The 18,629-nt window shown below is 48.1% G+C and overlaps 3 protein-coding genes across 3 annotated transcripts; 2 read left to right on the top strand and 1 right to left on the bottom strand.

Annotated features, from left to right (window-relative positions):
• Positions 1–8,734: 8,734 nt before the first annotated feature.
• Positions 8,735–9,560, top strand: UCRPA7_7237 (putative cupin 2 domain-containing protein; the record flags this gene model as incomplete). The annotated part of the gene is made up of 2 exons (XM_007919770.1): positions 8,735–8,884; positions 9,213–9,560. 2 exons carry the CDS (start codon positions 8,735–8,737, stop codon positions 9,558–9,560), a joined length of 498 nt encoding a protein of 165 aa, XP_007917961.1.
• A 1,931-nt stretch (positions 9,561–11,491) lies between these two features.
• UCRPA7_7236 (putative membrane transporter protein) lies at positions 11,492–11,808 on the top strand (the record flags this gene model as incomplete). The annotated part of the gene is made up of 2 exons (XM_007919769.1): positions 11,492–11,622; positions 11,685–11,808. The coding sequence occupies 2 exons, from the start codon at positions 11,492–11,494 to the stop codon at positions 11,806–11,808; spliced, it is 255 nt and encodes an 84-aa protein (XP_007917960.1).
• Positions 11,809–17,194: 5,386 nt separating this feature from the next.
• On the bottom strand, positions 17,195–18,370 carry UCRPA7_7235 (putative -like polyketide cyclase protein; the record flags this gene model as incomplete). The annotated part of the gene is made up of 1 exon (XM_007919768.1): positions 17,195–18,370. One exon carries the CDS (start codon positions 18,368–18,370, stop codon positions 17,195–17,197), a length of 1,176 nt encoding a protein of 391 aa, XP_007917959.1.
• Between the last annotated feature and the right edge of the window lie 259 nt (positions 18,371–18,629).

Below are 18,629 nucleotides of genomic sequence, written 5' to 3'. Positions count from 1 at the left end.
ATCGCATCAGTTCTTACGTATGGCCATGACATGATTACCTCATTCCTACGACTTGCCGCTCTACGTTAGCCACATTCAAGAGCTCTGGCTCCGGCTACTGACTCATGCTCAGCCCACCTAGGATGCTGGGTGGGCAGACTCAAGATGTCTGAAGTTGCTCGGACCTTTTCGAATAAGCACGCACTAAGTATTGACATCTGAGATTGCCGGGGGAATGGTTGGGGTGGCGGGCAAGTCAAAGGGCTGCACGACGTGTAGAAGACGCAAGATCCGGTGTGGCCAGGAACGGCCCCATTGCGCAAATTGCATACAAACCGGGAGATTGTGCGAGGGCTATGATCGCTTTCCTGTGTTCATCAACCGTACGTTGCAAGGGTTACAGAAGCGGAAGGCGCTTGAGGAAGCAAAGTCAGATTCCGCTTCTAGAGCTGTCGCCCTGATCAGAACATCCGTCGATCGCCTACCTTCAGCTCCTTCTGCCGGGAAAGTTTGGTCAGATAATTTTTTAAGCTGGTTTTGGGACAACTATTCACCGATGGATGGATCCTCGAACACGTTGGTCACAGGGCCGGTGTGGCTCTATCATGCTATGACCGTATCATTCCCTACTGAAGCTCTAACTCAAGCATTGTTGGCCCTGTCGATAGTTCGACGCGGCAGGATCAATAACGACAACATTCTTTTATATGAAGGAAGGAATATCTATAGCCAGGCTTTGAGACTTCTTAAGAAAGACCTATACGACCTACAACGGGTGGGACAAGACGAGACTCTTGCCGCCACACGTGTCATGGCTCTATACGAGGTATTCCCTTCAGCCTCTTTCTCCCTGTTGCGGGAAGTTTATCTAACTCGTTGTTAGCTTTATGAAGCAACCACTAATACAGCCGTCTCTTGGCAGTATCACGTCTCTGGCCTCGCGTCTCTCATGAAGTACCGTGGGCCCTGGAGCTACGGGACGCCCTTAGCCCGGGCTGTGTTTGAGGAGTTCAGGTATCCATTGGTTAGTCTCACTAGCCCAGATATAGTCGTGCTTTACTCATTCACAGCACAGATGATACAGAGCATCACCATGCGAAAAAGCTATGACCTCGCAGGACCATTATGGCGCACAGCGCCTTGGAAAAATATTGTCAAGGACAAAGAGCAACTGCTCTATGACCTCGGTTTCTCATTAGCCTGTCTACTTGAGCAAACCGATGGGCTGGAACAGCTGGCTGCCACCAGGACCAGCACATCTAAAGTCAATCTACTTCTAGACACGATAAATTCGAGCTTAGAGTTGTTAAATGCCCTGGAAAAGTTCAAAGGCGACTACTTTATTAACTCTACAATCCTATCTGATACATACCCTATTGAAGTTTCCGAGTCTCTCGGTAAAGCTTTTCAACAAGTCGAGATGGATTTCAAGCTTGAAAGTCTCGTCATGACGTGGTGGTCATTTTCTGTCATTCTTGCGTTTACCAATAAAAGACTATCCGAGCTCGCGCATCAACACACTTGGTACTCGTCAAGTTCGATTTTGGAAACCCTCAAAGGCTTAGTCGAAACACTTGAGGATGACTACCGTGATATAGACCGCAGTCACATTGGCCGCAAGGTTTTGAGAACCATTGGCATTATCCTTCAGAGTAACATGGGCCACTTTTGGTTCAGTAGAACTATCTTTCCGCTTACCGCCGCAACCTTGCAATTCTATCAATCGAAACCAGACATGGACATCTGTGAAAGAATAAAGGACCAGATTACAACAAGAAAAGGTTTTCGCTTTGCACAGAGACTGACTTCACAGCTAGGACGTCAGATATCATTTGTGGATGATAATAACACTGCAAGTGTCCAGGTCGGACAGATACACCTATCACAAGAGCCAGAATCATATCAAGGATAATGAGAAATCCAATCTTCAGGGTTTCGTTAAAAAAAAGGGAGCTAAACAGCACACCTAGATATAAGAAAATATAACATTGCAAAACATTATGTACCTTCAATTTGTCATTAGAGAAGCAAGCTTCATCTAGCCTATAGAGATAGAAGTATGCAGATGAACGTTATAGAGTATTTGACTCATCCATATCACGTGGGCGATTCGCTGCGGGGTTTCTCTGCTCGTCAGCCTCCTGGCTGATCAGGCTGGGAGCTTGTTAAAGAGCCTCAGACTTTCAAATCTGATTCTGATCGTTCAACAATTGATCAATCATTACCTGGTAAACCCCAGACTACATGTCAGGAAAGGCCGTGTCGCGTTAGCATGAAAAAACTCCGCAAAATTGGTCACCTGTTGCAAGCTCGGAGCGACTCAGACGGGAGTGATGCCACTCAAACAAACGAGTCCACTGATGCCCTTGGTGCAGATGTACTGTACGATGGCACGGAAGATCCGAGTGGCGGAGTCGACATTGTGTTTGTACATGGTTTGCGAGGTTCATCTCGGAAAACGTGGTCGAGCGGTAGCATCTGCTGGCCGCGTGACCTACTCAAACACGATATTCAAGATTCGAGGGTTATATCATGGGGCTATGACTCCAGCGTTGCGAAAGTATTGGCATATTCTAGTGTGGAGAGTATTTATGGACACGCCGAAAGCATTTTGATTGACCTCTCATCCATTCGTCGTGGCGTTGTATGGTCTTCACGGCTTTCCTCCAGCCTATGGTGAGAATCGTACTAATGTTGTTCATCTAGACACGACCGATCGTGTTTGCAGCCCACAGTCTTGGAGGCCTAGTTGTGAAAGAGGCACTGGTTAAAGCTGCGGCATATAAGAATCATAGCCGACACCTGGACATTGCAGAAATATACGTAAAGACACGAGGCATCATCTTCTTTGGTACACCACACAGGGGTTCTGCCAAGGCAAGTCTAGGAGAGATTGTCGCGGGAATTTCCAAATACTGCTTGCGTCAACCAAATAAGCAACTTCTCCAAACCCTGAAGACCGACTCTCACATCCTTGAAAATCAAAGAGACCAATTCGTCACGATTTCTCAGGGAATGCATGTCGTTTGTGTCAGAGAGGTGCTTCCTACGGCCATTGGTATTGTAGGTTTTCTGCTCTTTCAAAGATGATGTGGCGTAGGAAGTCTAACAGCTGCTTGCCTTATATTTATTAGATTGTTCCCGAATCATCAGCATGCTATGACGGATTCAATGTTCAACGTAGCTCAGTCAATGCTAATCACATGGACATGGTTAGATTCACTCACCGAGGAGATTCGCGATATATCAGAATAGTTGGTCATCTTGTTGAGCTGACTGGAAAAACGAAGACATCAACTCAAGGTAATGGCTCTTCGCCATACGCTCCTTACCACCCATTCCATTACTAGATCTCATGGTAGTGAAACACCTGGCAAAGCCTGTCGTCTATGCAGTCCTATCTTTCTAGTCTTCGGCTAATACCGTGTTCTGCAGATTCAACCACTAACAAAGGTGACTTAACCATGTCGGCCTCTTGCAATACCGATAAGATTGTCACAGCCTTGCATTTGCTAACATACTTTGAGTAGCTATCCTAAATAAACTGCATTTCCAGAGGCTTGAGACCCGCGAGCTTGGAATCAATCCTGCGTACGAGAAAACATTTGAATGGATAACATCAGATAAGAAGCCGGGCAATACAGGCAAGGAACCCAATTTCATCGACTGGCTGCATTCTGAAGAACCGCTCCTGTGGATAAGTGGAAAAGCAGCATCAGGAAAATCGACCTTGATGAAATACCTGTACAAAACTCAGAGTCACCTTATCCGAAACATCCCCGAGAGCTCAAACTCATCGTACATAATTGCTACGTTCTTCATATATGAGCGTGGGGGGAATTTGCAGAAATCGCGGGAAGGAATGCTTAGAAGCCTTCTCTATCAGATTTTGTCAGCAGATAAAACTTTGATCGCAGAAACCTTTCCTAGTCGCACGTTTATAGACCTGGACTGGGAAAGCCTACAATGGGAGTTCAGCCAGGTTCTTCACATCCTGGAACGACGACATACGAAACTGTTCTTATTCCTGGATGGCCTTGATGAATATCGTATCATCGACAGAATAGACTCCTACACAGAAGAAGACTTCGACCTCATTTACGATGGCGAGAACAATGATGCAGCATGGGGAACGAGCCGATGGATTGTCGGTGGTCACTATGAAATCGCCAGGTTTGTAAAAAAACTCAGGTCAAACAAGCTCGTGAGAACTTGTTTCTCAAGCAGAGAAGTCCCTGTATTCGAAAATCAGTTTCGAGGTCTGCCGAGAATCAAAGTGCACAATCACACCAGGAGCGATATTCATATGTTTTGCCAAGGCCGCCTATCCAAGGAAGCACCTGATCTTGCTGACATGGAGTCGTTCGCGAAAGCTATTACTACGAGGGCTGCCGGTGTTTTCCTCTGGGTCAAACTTGTGATTGACATGCTGATAGATGGATGCATCAATGGAGACACACCCGATGAGCTATGGGCAACCTTGAATGCTGTCCCAGATCGACTAGGGGGGAAAAATGGACTTTACATGCTTATGATTAAACACATTTTGGACAATCATAAGGCTGAATCATCAAAGATATTCGAGATTGTATTGAACGCCAAAAATCCCCTTCATATAGCACATCTTTTTAAGGCTGCAGAATTCCTTTGTGGCCCCAGGGAAAATACTTCAGCGTCCGTAGGAGCACACCAACATCATACTCGCATGTCTCTCAAGGAGTTCGAGACACATTGCGAATCTAAGGCCCGGAGACTGAGAAGCCGGTGTGCGGGACTCTTGGAGGCTGGTCCCGAGGTCCAGTTCATGCATCAGACAGCGAAAGAGTTTATCTCCCGCCAATATGTTTGGACAACCATCTACGGCTCTGCCAGAGATAGTCAGAGCTGCATTATACCGTCAGCTCTCGTCAGAGGCTCCGTTGATTTTATTCGATTGTTGGATGTGGTCGATCTGCCCCAATCTTTCGACAGTAATTGGATACGAGTCAATCGACCTTTGATCTCAATTCAAGACACAATGTATCATCTGTCTCAAGTTGATAAACGGACTGAAGACATTGATGCTTATGTAAGGTTAATAAAACACTTCGATGAGGCTTGCAGAACTTCAAAAGATGCTTTAACCAGTCGATTCAAAACGGGTGCTGCCGCAAAAGATGGATTCCATTCCTGGATGCCAGCAGCTACGGCAGAGGTGTTTTCTTTGTGGTTCAATGTTCATCCACCAATACGCTATTTTTCACCCCATTTCAGTAACTTCAACGCTTATGCAACCCAATATGATCTTGCCAAATACATTGAATACGAGTTATGGTCAAAATCCCCAGTCGAAAGGATAGGGCTTGCACAAAATCTCCTCGCGTCTGCTTTCAGTGTCTACAATGAAGACGGGATCGTTTCACTGCGAGCCAACGAACGTGTTGTCGCCGTGATCTTGTCAAGCGGAGCCTCTCCAAATAAGATCATGTTGAGATATGGGACACGGAACAATCTTGAGAACGACGGGAAAGAGTACACGGTTTGGAATGACTTGGTAGAAGCGGGTTATCGGTTTTGGCCAGCATCCTTCATAATTAAATACAAGCCTAAAACCCTTTTTCGGTTCAGAAACTCTGCGGCAGAGGATTTTTCCATACATCCCCTGACCTGGCGGGGCGGGATCCAGGACCTTGATTCAAATCTTTCTGGGGTTGGCACCTTCTTAGAATGGCTTCGGCTCATCTCGCTTCTCTTAGAGTACGGTGCGAGGCTCGATTCGCCAGCTGGTGTCTTGATCAAACGCGTTATGCCGCCGAATTTAGACGAAGCGGATGATACCAAGCTTTTCACGACTGCTTCAATACTTGAGTTGATTCTAAAGCGGAGACCTCGTGGGGACCTTCGGACTGAAGAGCAGGATCTCATTGAGGCGATTCGAGAGCAAATTCAGGATATTATGTTGCCACTGGCAACCAAATTCGATCTATCGGACTTCGAGTGATGACGTTGCATTGCGCTGCTTGGAGGAAAGCTGACAGGACACTGTGGTCGAAGGAAGCTTCCCAAATAGCATTCGACTTGAAATCCTTCATTTTGGCAAGTTCACCTCAATCTAGGGAGCGAGGTCATCACTGTATTGCTTCGATACAAAATTCAAGATACTAAGATACACTTGACCTTGCGAGCTACATCTTCATGTGATCGCTAACTTGATATTGCGAGACTTGGTAATGTCCAGCCAGTCTATCTCTCTATTGTTGGTGCCTGAAGCACCAGAAAATCTCAGCCGCCAAAGATCGTTAAGCACCTCGAGGGCTTGGTTAACGTTTCGGAAGTGGCGGTATTGGTTGATCATCTCCATTTTCTTGCATATAGACTCAATATGAGTTGACGAGACCGCCTCCCCCCCAGCAATGAAGAGTGGGAACAAGAGAGTGCACTCTTCTAGACAGCCATCGGGCATTTGGGCAACAATATCACAAATTGAGCTCACTTGTTGTGAGATTTTATGCCTTAATTGTCCATTGACATCAGCCTCGTGCCGTCGCAACGTACGATAGAGGTGTAGCAGAGCTGCACTGCGATATGCTTCGGCGAGCAAGCCCAGAGGCGAATCCACAAATCCATCCGGGCAATTCCAGTTGAGCAGCTCAGCCTCAATGTCATAAGCATCAGCAAATGAGCTCGGTTCGAATTGCAGTTGAGCCGATGGGTGACTTTTTGAGGCGCTTGCTTCGACTGTTGGCGGACCATGGGCGATATAAGTACTCTTGGGAAGGTCGATTGATGATCCCACTGACTGGGTTAAATTTGCACACAACACGCTTATCTGTGAGATGAGATATATAATGCGTGACGCGAGTCCAAAATACGGGTCTACCCAAGCTGAATCAGTTGTCGCCCAGTAATGTCCTGTTATGAGTGGCCGGCAATCCAGAGTGACGCTCATGAGAGCATCATGGTATGCAAAGTTTCGTAGTAACCAGGCTCCCTCGATGCGTGACAACTGAGCATGGACAGATATAGGATTCTTAAGCTCAGACGAGCTGGAGACACCGCCTGATTGTCCGAGAGCTGCGGCGCCTCCGAGAAGATGATGGTACCAGGATCCACTCATATCAGAGATGGAATCCATGGAGCAGAACACCATGGCTATCGCCAAACACATCTCAGACGAGAGTTCGTTTTGGTCGATGGACGCCTTGAGTGCGTTTAGAGCAGAGCCGCGATGTTCTAGAGCGGTGTGCTCCAAGCTAGCATCTCGAGTTGCAAGATGTGACGAGGCCCATGCCACTAGTGATTTCATGAGAGTTGAACACTCAAAGGCCATCGGTAGCATGACTACAAGCTGGTTAGAACCCCGGGAAGTCTCAAGATTGTGGTTGTCACTTGCCTGACAAAAAGCAGTTGTTCTCGTGATTTGTTGACAACAATGATGCGAAAACCGTCGTGTAGTATCTCAGGATGGCTCTACGACTAGACACGAGATCCATATGAGACGTCTCGTCTCGCAGGACAGTATAATCGATGGCAGCATATATCCTACCAACATGGCCGTCATGTTGGTCTGCCAGTGCGGTTGATAGCCTTCGTTTCCTCGACGTGTCCGTGGTGTGACTTGGACCGACACGCCTAGGTTCTTCTCTTTCACAGGCCAGATTCAGGCGGTAACAATGACCGCACAGTGGATAGGAACGATCGCATTTCTTCTTTCTATAGCAGTCAGCGCTGTGCTCGCAGTGACGGATCACACATGTCGCCACAGAATGCGGGGTTTACAGCCCCTACCTTCGTCGGCAAGTCAGACATCCCTGACGCTGTCGAGTGTATCCCTGGCGGGACTTGGGGGCCCGGAGAGGAGCATCTGTAAGATGCTGCAACGCTGGAGCATCCATTGAGCTGGCGGGCGCTTCTGGCGGTGCAATGCTCGTCATCATAAATATGCCCCATGGGCGGGTCGAAATCGGTGGAGCGAGAGAAATCAGCAGCTGGGAGGGTGCGCCGCCCACGCCGCTATCTACAGTGTCAGCGGCCAAGCCCAGGAGGAAGAACCTAGAAACCTAAGACTAGTCCGGTCTGTCGGAATGTATAGATTCTGGCATGCCCCAGGATGGATTGCATGCGTGTTCTATCTGTACAAGTAAATGTACATACGATAAGCTACTGGTGCCACACCCACCGCCGTTGGCGCCACGAGCTAACTTCGAACGGGGGGTTGCGGTAACATACCGAGTAGTGTTTACTTACGTAGTTGGATCACGGCTTTAATCAGCTCCTCAACTCCTAGCTAAAGCTTTTAAAGCACTGGTTCATCTTCTGCGAGATAGTCTTCTCATTTGCATCCGGATTAGCCGTCTGAAAATACACAATCTACTTTACAATGTCCGGCGGTTCTGACTCTTTAGCTACAACGAACAAACATGATCAAGTTGCCATCCCTTATCGAGGCGAGCCACTCCCCAACGTACTTGAAGATTTGGTACATCCAAACATTCTAGATTTCGATTGCGATGAGCGATTATGGGTACCTCAGAGCTCGGATGTTTGGTTTCGACCACTCTGCTTCAGCGTATCACAGGGCTACTTCGTCAACATTCTTCGCGTGCGAAAGTCAGGCATACTATCAAGACACCGCCATGCTGGGCCTGTTCATGCAATAGTCCTTCGAGGCCGATGGCACTATCTAGAGCATACATGGTGGGCAACAGAGGGTGGCTACGCCTTTGAGCCACCGGGCGACATCCACACCCTTGAAGTACCTGACGATGTCGAAGAAATGGTGACACTATTTCACGTTACTGGTGCCTACATCTATGTTGATCCTGATGGTAACCCTACGGGAGTGGAGGATGTCTTTAGCAAGTTGCAGGCGGCGAGAAAACATTACGAGGCTGTTGGACTGGGAGCTGGCTTTGCAGACCAATTTGTACGATAGTCTTGAAACCACCACCAGACACCATTGCAAGGATGACATCGATTCTGAACCTACTACGATATGGCCGGAATGATCCTTCTTGTAATTTGCTAGGATTATCTACTCTGCAGTAGATAATATATTGATGGCACAAATCACTTAATGGTGTAAGAACAATGGCAATGCGCAGCTTTTTGTATCTTCCTTTGAAAGTTCCTCCTTATGCGACCAACAATACGCCTCGCTACTCTTGTGGCTTTGAACCATTTATTACAGGTGTTGTGTTTCTGCGAATCCACGAACCTAGCTCGAGCGTAACCTCACTGATAGCCTGAGCTAGAAGCTCTACAATAGCCCGAAGCTCTTCTTCCTCGACGATGTATGGTGGGCAGATGATGATGTGGTCTACATAGACCTCACCCGTGACCCCCAGGTTACCCAAGATGTTCAACCCAAGCTCAAGAGCGCGGTCCACAACTCGGTCGCAGAACTTTGCTTCGCGCGGCAATGGGATGCGCCCGGGCCCATCCAGCATGAACTCCACAGCCCAGAAGAGACCACGGCCTCGTATATCGCCTACGAGAGGGAGAGGGGAGATCTCAGCTTGCAGCAGTCGTCCAAGTACTTCACCCATTCGCTTGACATTCTCAAGTATATTGTCCTTCTCAACCACCTTTTGAACCGCTAAAGCAGCTGCACACGCAGCAGGATGGGCCTTGATGCCACTTGTCAGCGTACAACCAATGCTGTAAGTAAAGTGGATTTAGATACCTGGAACGTATGTCCGTGAGCGAGTGCGCCTGAACCCGAGGCGAGGACATCGAAAATCTTCTCATGCAGAAGAACGCCGGATAGAGGGATAAATCCTCCGCCTAGGGCTTTGCCAATCGTTTGTATGTCGGGTCCCCGGATGCCCTCTTGTTGCCACGCATGCATTGTACCTGTCTTGCCCATTCCGCACATAATCTAAGATTCACGAAAAGTCAGTCGTCGTATATGCCCCTCGATATTCAAATGCCCGGTATTAGCTCACTTCATCTAATATCAGGAGAATGTCATACTTGTCGCAAAGCCGTCTGACTGCTTGAAAGTATCCCTGCGTCGCCGTCGCACAGCCCAAAGTGGTGCCACTCACTGTCTCAGCAATGAATGCAGCAACATTTTGTGGACCAAGCTGCAAAATCTGGGTTTCAAGCTGCTTTTCAAGGCGCTCGACATATTCTTTGTCTTTTTCATCCGGATTCTTGAATCTGTAGGCGAAGCAGGGATCGACGAATTTCACGTTGGAGGACATCCAATCGCTGTAGAGCTCGCGGCGTGAATCATGTCCAGACACACACAAGGCACCAATGGTATTTCCATGATAGCTCTGCTTTCGTGCAATAACGTATCGCTTCTGTGGCTGTCCAGCCTCACGCCAGTACTGAAAGGCCAGCTTCAGCGCCGCGTCAGTAGCTTCACTACCTGAACTCACAAATATAGCCTTTGATAACCCTCCGGGACGGTCCTTCAGCAAGTGGCTCGCCAATTCCTCGCCTGCTGTGGTCGTGAATCGTGCGCCAGAGTAAACGTATGCAACTTCGGTAATTTGGCGAGCTACCTCTTGAGCCACATCATTGCGCGAGTGGCCTAGGCAAGAGACTGCTGGTCCTGCCGAAGCATCCAATACTTCTTGTCCCGACTCTAGAATCAAACGAATTCCCTTGGAAGCGACAACTCTTTGAGGCTCTGCCCCTAAGTTGCGGTGCAAGATATGGGATTCCGCCACAAAAGGGTGTGCCATGGTGTATTGTTGAAATGGCGTGACTGACAATGAGGAAAGTCAAGTTTGTGGCCTATGCAAAAAACATTTCTATCTTATCGGAAGGTTTGACAGTCTTGGATAATCAAACCCATGGACAGAACTGAAGCAGAACTGCAAGCCTCTGCCATGCGAAATCGGCCTTTGATACTCAGTGTCATCATGGCGACCGAATATTAAGCACATCAATGACCTGAAAACGATAGTCTCCAAACGCAAGGCGCCAAGGGCGGGCTCAAACACTAGATCTGATATCATTGTCCCGATCAACAACTTCCCTAGTTCAAGAGCAACTTGGTGGGTATTCTTTATCTTCCAAGGGTAGCTTTATCGTGAAGTACCGGGTACAAGATGATCTGCATGCACGCGTCTGAAGCTTTAGTCTACTTATTAGTTGCAGTGTCTGCCTGGATTGTCTTTAGTTTGCAATCCATATCTGCAAATCGTTCCATTTTTAACATCCTAGTCGCTAGAGGGCTCCTTGACACCGCCATTGGCGCCGGCACTAACTACTCCAGGCAAGCTTATGGTTCATTCAAGATCTTCAATATCTTGGTAGTAATGATAGGGAACCTCAAGAACTCCGATTGGTCAATTGGCTGTTATCATGCGATGACCGTAGCAAGAGGGCATGATGCAAGTTGAACACAGGCGCAGTAGAACTTCAAGTCAACATAAAGGCATAAGATGTCCAGAAAGTCATCCCTCGGTGAGCAAATACTCTCAGCTCTTCCACAACGCTTTACAAAGCTTGGAGGTATCGCACTCAGGCAATGGCTACCCATCACGATCTGATCTCGGAGAAAAAAAGTCCAGAAATGGAGGCAGAAGGTGCGAACAAGACGCGTGATGTCGGCTCGATAAATGGAACCGAAGCCATCGAGGGTTCTGCTGTCACTGTTGGTGACGAGCTCACTATCTTTGAGCGCAAAGCGGCCTTGATAAATGCGTGAGTCTGTCGCGCACCACCCTTGAAAGACCCATTGTTGACTGAATTGCTCTGGTACCTAGCGAGATTGACAAGTTTGGTTTTGGCAAATATCAATGGTGCATCTGGCTGCTGTGCGGTTTTGGTTACTTCCTTGACTTAGCCTGGGCACAAGGAGTTGGTCTGATTGCCTCTGCTATATTGTGAGACAAGATTCCGCCTGTCCACTTAGTGCAACTACTTACACCCTCAAGCCAGGAGATGGGTGTGCCTACAGGAAGGCAGGGACTTATCTTTACCTGTTCGAACGCTGGCCTTGCGTGAGGAACCTCTCTCGTTGATTCATTCAGGGCTGACAAGTTGCAGTGTCGGCGCTTTCTCATTTGGCATAATTACCGACATCATCGGCCGCAAGTGGGCTTTCAACATTACATGTCTGATTACGTCGGTTTTTGGCATGCTCTTGGTGTGTTGCCGCCTACACTTGGCAACAGAAGTAATCTCTGCTGACTGAAGTTGCTGTCTAGGCCACGAGCAAGTACAACTACAGCGCCATATGTGGCATCTATTTCCTCTCGTGTATCGGCTTGGGTGGCAATATTCCCATAGATGCGACGATTGCACTCGAGTTTATGCCTCAAAATCGCCGTTATCTTGTATCTTTGCTTAGTATGTGGCAACCAGTAGGCGTCGTAGTCGCATCCGCTATCGCCTATGGCACCGCGGCTAAGTATCGATGTGATGTGACGCTGCCAGCTTGCAGTGCAGTTGCCGATGGAGAAGCCTGTTGTACTGTATCGAGCAACATGGGCTGGAGGTACACAGTGATTGTCATTGGCAGTATGACCCTCGCTGTCTTTTTCCTCCGATATGTCTTTTTCCGATTTCACGAATCCCCCAAATTCCTTGTGAGCAAAGGTAGAGAGCAAGCTGCCATTGATGTCCTCCACAAGATTGCCAAGTTCAACGGCACTCCAGCGCCTACCTTAACCGTCGAAGACTTTCGGCAAGTTGACCGTGAAGCTGGTATTGATCCCACTGCACAAAGTGGCTCAGACTCTGACGCCAAACGAGTCGTCACGAAAGCGATCAAGAATCTGGGTTTTCTTCGAGGTCTCTTTCTGCAGAAGCTTCAGTGCTTTATTTTTACTCTGCTAGCATTCGCCTACATGGTAAGTGGTTGATATTTAAACGGTTGACCATGGCTGACCCCAGAAGGGCAATTATTGGTCGTTCAACCTGGCAGGATACTTTCTTCCCATCATCCTGCTCGCCAACAATGTGGACGCCGGTACCGATAGCGTCACCGATACCTACCGCCAATATGTTTATATCTATCTGCCGGGTATCATTGGCGCCATTCTTGCCCTCTTTTCGGTACAGTTGCCCTTGATCGGCAGAAAATGGTCTCTTGTTATATCGGCCCTTTTGCAAGGCTTGTCCATGGCTATGTACACCCAAGTCCATAATACAGCGGGGTATGTCGGCCTCAACGCCCTCGAGTACATTATGCAGACCGTAAGTTGCTGCTGCATACATCTGTTAAAATTGACCGACTAACAATTGACTAGTACTTCAATGCCGTTCTATACGCATCCGCACCAGAGATGTTTGACACAACCTATCGTGCCAGTGCGAGCGGAATGCTATCGTGTTTGGGTCGCCTTGCTGGTATTGTTGCCCCATTTGCAGGTCAGAAGTATATCGCGGAGGGTAGGTCTGGTGTACTATGGCTTGGTGCTGGAGGCATCTGGTTCTCGGCTGTGTTTCTATGTTTCCTTCCTATTGAAATGAGGAACAGGCAGATGTATTAAACACTATTCTAGTCTATAGCATGTGTTAGATAAAACATAACTCATATTGCGTCAGCATATAACGAGCAAGTTCACGTAGTCATTTAGAAATTACTTACTTAGTTATCTTACAGTAAGACCTAGTACTTTTGGCGTAGCACGAGCAAAAACTCAATACACAACAAGAACCCACCTACACCTCCTGAAGATTCTATCTAAATCGACTTCACTTGCTAGTAATCTAGCCACCTGACTTGACCTAGGAACACATTGATAGCCCGACCTAGAAAGGCAACGAAATCGTTTCATAACATGCAAGTCTGACAGCCACTTTAGGCAGGCATAGAAGAAATTGGATTGAGATGTAAATATCAGGGTCAGAAGATGAGGATCTCGATGCAGGGGAAATTATAGACGATGCGGAAGCCCCCGCTGCGGCACGACCTGGTCGTATAATTCGAAAACCAGCGAGGTATATGGATTAAGCGTTCAATTAGATATCGAATGATATATACTATATAACAATACAAAACTTGGTGGGCGGTTTCTTTTACACAGAAAGTGGTGGCTTTTTGGTGGCACATGAGAAGTTTAGCTGTCCAGGTGATGGGTAGGTTTTAAATTTAGAGATAATCTCATGTGAGAAGTCTCGGAAGACTGCCACCTTAAGTTTAGGATAATCATTTAAACGTTCTCATCTGAGAAAAGACCTCGTACGAGAAACATAATTTTAAGATCATCATTTGAAGTTCCTAGACTTAGAGGCGAGCTCATACGAGAAATATAATATAAGCCCTCAACTCAAAAGAGGATCATCGAAAGACCACCCTTATCGTCCGAGGCCTTTTATAGTTTGAGAATTCTGCCTTTGTAGATGACCTCATATGAGGATCATAACAACTTCGGTGTCCTAATAGATACACAAAGACATTACTTTATACTCAAGCTTAATAAAGTCGTTTCTTAGCTTCGTCCTCTATCGCCCATCATAGATAAATCTATGATGCTCTAAGTTGACACCTATCTAGACTAGCACCCTTGGATTTGGAAGTGCTGTCATAAGACTGCACTCTGTGCCCCTACTGTCGCACCTCTCTTCGATAAACAGTTCAAAAAAACAGCCAGGGAGGTCTTCCACAGCATATTAAGCACCAGATATGCCTTTGGAAGTCTCTGGAAAATGATGTCTGTTTCAGATTAACTATGGCGAAGAGAGGATGCATCTGACTGGCAGAAAACCAAAGATAATTCAGATATGTTTTATATAGTTTTCGATGAGTCCGCCCCGAATTATAAAGCTGTCAATGAAAGTCACGTGAGTAGAGAAGTGCACTTGGCCAGTCGACTATCTCCTGCCTCCGGCCTCTCTCCCTGATAGCTTCTTTGTCGTTACGACAGTCTTTTGTCTCCCCCAAGACAAGAAGACAAGAAAACCCACACAATAAACAGCGTCACAGTCCCATCGATGTCGTGATAGCACATACATCCGACAAACAAAAACTTGGAAACCAAAACCCACCAGAAGCCGGGAGCAGCAATCACCGTGGCGATGGTGATGGCGATGGCGCCTACCGCCGGCCTGGGCATTACTGCCGGCCGCACCCACCGTTACTATCACTCTTATCTCCACCGTCACATCGACACAGACGGATTCCCACCAACTCCATCATCTGCCAACGGTCATCGCATAGCTGCCTCCCGCTTCAGCTCTTCCGCCAGCTCTTCCGCGCTTATCAGTTCCGCTTCGATTACGACTCGTGCTGCTGTCAACACTACAGCATATCATCGCCAGGGCGACAAGCAGGCTTCGCACGTCATCATCTGTATCGATACCTCCAAGCGACCTAGCATGCTTCACAACGTGGCGCACAACTTCCTGGACACCTTCATTCGACGTAAGACCTCCCTCTCATGCTTGACTCTCCGGCCATGTCATGCCCCGACCGCTGACATCGCACCAAAACAGGCGCCGTCCCAGTGCAGCCGGCCCCACCGTCCTAGAGTGACGTTGTGGCCAACGCCCCGGCCGACAGCGTCGTCATCCATACGACGGCGTCCTCCGTCTGCGTGAGGACCCTACGTACGGACAAGACGGAGGCGCTGGTCAGCGACACCCTCCGCGCCGTCCACCTCAGGATGGCGCGCCACCCCGTCTGGGCTCTCGCCGGCGTGCTCGGCATCTGCAGCATCGCCACTGCCGGAGCTCTTGCCGTGTGGTTCACTGGCGGCCGCGACGCGCTCCTCGCTCGCACCGATGACGACGCTCACCGTCGCCGCCACGATTGAGAACAAATGGAGAAGCTGTATGCTCTAATCTTGTCTCGGTCTGTACTTTTGTATGGCGTGGCGTGCTTGGCTTGGGTCATCTGTCTGTCTGTGTGCCTGTCTGTCTGCCTGCTTGTCGGTAGGTAAATCTGTATAGCCAACCTATGTCTGATACTGACGAATGGGGATATATAGGACTCGCTGGTGTTTTAGTACTTGAGGCATGATAGGGATCATTGTCAGCTCTACCTTTTCTCTCAGAGACAGAATGATAGCAGCCGTTGATACACTTTCGGCTTGTTATTGAGAATAGTCAGTATAATCATGATGTTTTTCTCAATGAATATGCAAACAAAAAGCTACGTCGAATCGATCCTGAGGGCTGTGGGTATATTTATGAGCTATCTAAGGAGTTAAAGGCCTCCGTTCGCTTTCTTTGGCGTCCCTTTCCGACGAAAAGCGATACTAATGCGCCCGTCCGATCGATGTGAAAAATGCCCTAACGAAGATACTGTAAGCCGAACGTGGCAACCCTATGTCTACGCAGACTTTCCTCAGTATCAGCAGACGTTTACACGAGCGCTCGATTTGGTTCCAAAACTAGAAACAGAAAAAGCAGTCCCAGCCTACCAGCGAATTCTAGATTGGTGGAGACGACAGGATGGTGGAAGAAGAGACGGGATGTCGCAAGAGATGCGGTAATGTTGGGAATTGTTGTCCGATAACACCTGCGAACGTATTCCATGAACACACAGAGGTCGTTGTCGTCCGTTTCTTTACCTCCGATTGCAAAATAGTACTCTCGGGATAAGTCTGGCTTCTCTAAGACTTCTCCGGCCCAGATCACTCCTCTTCCCTCACCAGAGAGTCAATCTATAGGAAGCTCTAAAAGAAGTAATGATTTTCGATCGAAGAATGAAGACGACGAGATCTATAGTTTGTGGAAACGCTACTTGCACGATGATATTAGGGGGGCTGTCGAATCTTAGGGTCAGGTGCTGCGCAACGCTTGAGGCTGGGTGTGCTTTGTAGGAGGGCTGTGGTGAGGTAGATGGCTTTGGGGAATTGAATGTGAAAAGATAACTCTAAGGGCGGAAGGATGTTATCTAAGAGGAAGGCATGACCTACGCTGCTTAGGTTTTAGATGGGAGTATATAACAGCTCCTGCTGGCAGAAGTGAATAAGCTAGAAGAATGGTTTCTCGCCAAATGCCTAATTACTACTATACTCCTTAAGCTCTTTTGAAAGAATATTATATCGCTTTAAGTCTCTATAGATTCTAGGTAGTCTTTAATAGTAGTTAAAAGTAGAATTAATCGGATAAGTCATTCCTAAGTAGAAGATAAATAAAGGCAAGGAAGCAGATACCCAAAGTGTTACGGTGTCTGGAAACGAACCCCTGTAGGCTTGCAAGGCGTAGACACAGGTTAAAGCAGTAGCAGCACCAGCGCACTCATGAAGAAGGAAACAGGCGAGGGCAAGATTCGGGCAGAATTCTAATCTGTATTGCTAACTCCAATTTTTCACTTTGTTCTTTAGGTTTTCAACATCTTGCCGAGCTTGATTTGCGTCAGCAAGGAAAACTCGTCATACACGTTCCACTCATCCACGATATGGCCATTGCGGTAATGATAGTGCGTAATTCCCATGACTTGAAGTCGCTGACCCGTAGGCTTGCCCAGCTCGGACAGATGTCCATAACCCAAGTGGTGACCCTCCAATACCCACCGCACAGCAACTTTGATACCTCCTTCATCGCATGGGTTGGAACATATATGCTGGGGTGTATAGACGGCATCGGGAATGGAGCCAAGCAGACCGAGGTGCTGATGTAGAACGGCGGCAGGGCCGTAAAGCTCAACCATCTTCGGGCCGTGATACTGTGCATTGGGAGCGTAGACCTTGGTGATACGCCCGAACATACGGCGGTTCCAAACCTCATGTAGCCACAAAAGTGTCTCGGTCTCGATGTCGTTATTTGCGATCGAGGTATCGCCTTCTTCCTCTGGAGACAACTGGCCAACCAGCCGGCGATTCTCGCCAATGTCAACAGCCTCGAGTCCCTTATCAAACAGGGTTTTAGCTGCGTCCTCAGCCAGCACCTCTCCATCCAGACCAAGTTGCTTGATGATAGCCATGTTGTCAGCTACAACCCACTCTCGATAAATGCGGTTCCTGTAGATCATGCAATCCGCAATGGTGCGAGAGACAAATGTCCTCCCTGTCGCCGGGCCATAGTGACCAAACTGCGTGTGTCGGCCGGAGCCAGTCACAAGATGTGAGGTATAGAACCCATCCTTATCGTTGCCGTTCCACAGCACCTGCGTCGCCATGCCTCGCCGTTCGGGAAATGAGACGAGCCGCTGAATGGTATCGCGTACAACGGACTCGCGATCGTACAGCGTTCCCATTGTCCCATACAAAGTGCAGTTGTGTGTGTAATGGGTGTAGATCAAGCCAATGTCCCGTTCGTCCCATATCCGATGTGTGCATCGCACGATGTAGTCGACAATATCAGTGTAGATATCATCAAACCCGTTCATCGAATGCGCTCGCTTCCGATGCGTTGGCGCAAGGTCAACATAGTCGTGTCGTTCTACCTGCAATACCGTAGATGCCGACTCGCCTTCGGAACCGTTACTAGCTGAGAGCTGATGATCATTTCGATTGTCCTCCATTGGCTTATCTTGAGACATTTGAGCCGGAGACATGTTGATCGCTAAAGGAAGGCAATAGCCAAATGGACTTGAGAGTTCTCTGCAGCTGACTTGGCTGGTCTAAGGTGTTATAAGGGAACCCAACGCATAAACAGCTGTAGAGTCTACTGCAAGGCGAGTCGTCTCAATGTTTATCGGCAAATTAATGTTACTAACATGTTCATTTCTTGGAGGAGGCACGAATAGTGCCACCGCCATTGGCGCCTCTGTCCACGCAACAGTGATCTTGCTCCGTTCTAATCAGTGGGACCCG

Source organism: Phaeoacremonium minimum, assembly GCF_000392275.1.
Source record: "Phaeoacremonium minimum UCRPA7 unplaced genomic scaffold PA7_03_scaffold_504, whole genome shotgun sequence".
Lineage (NCBI taxonomy): Eukaryota > Fungi > Ascomycota > Sordariomycetes > Togniniales > Togniniaceae > Phaeoacremonium > Phaeoacremonium minimum.
Note: the sequence above shows the minus strand (reverse complement) of the source record. Positions and strands in the feature narration are given on the sequence as shown.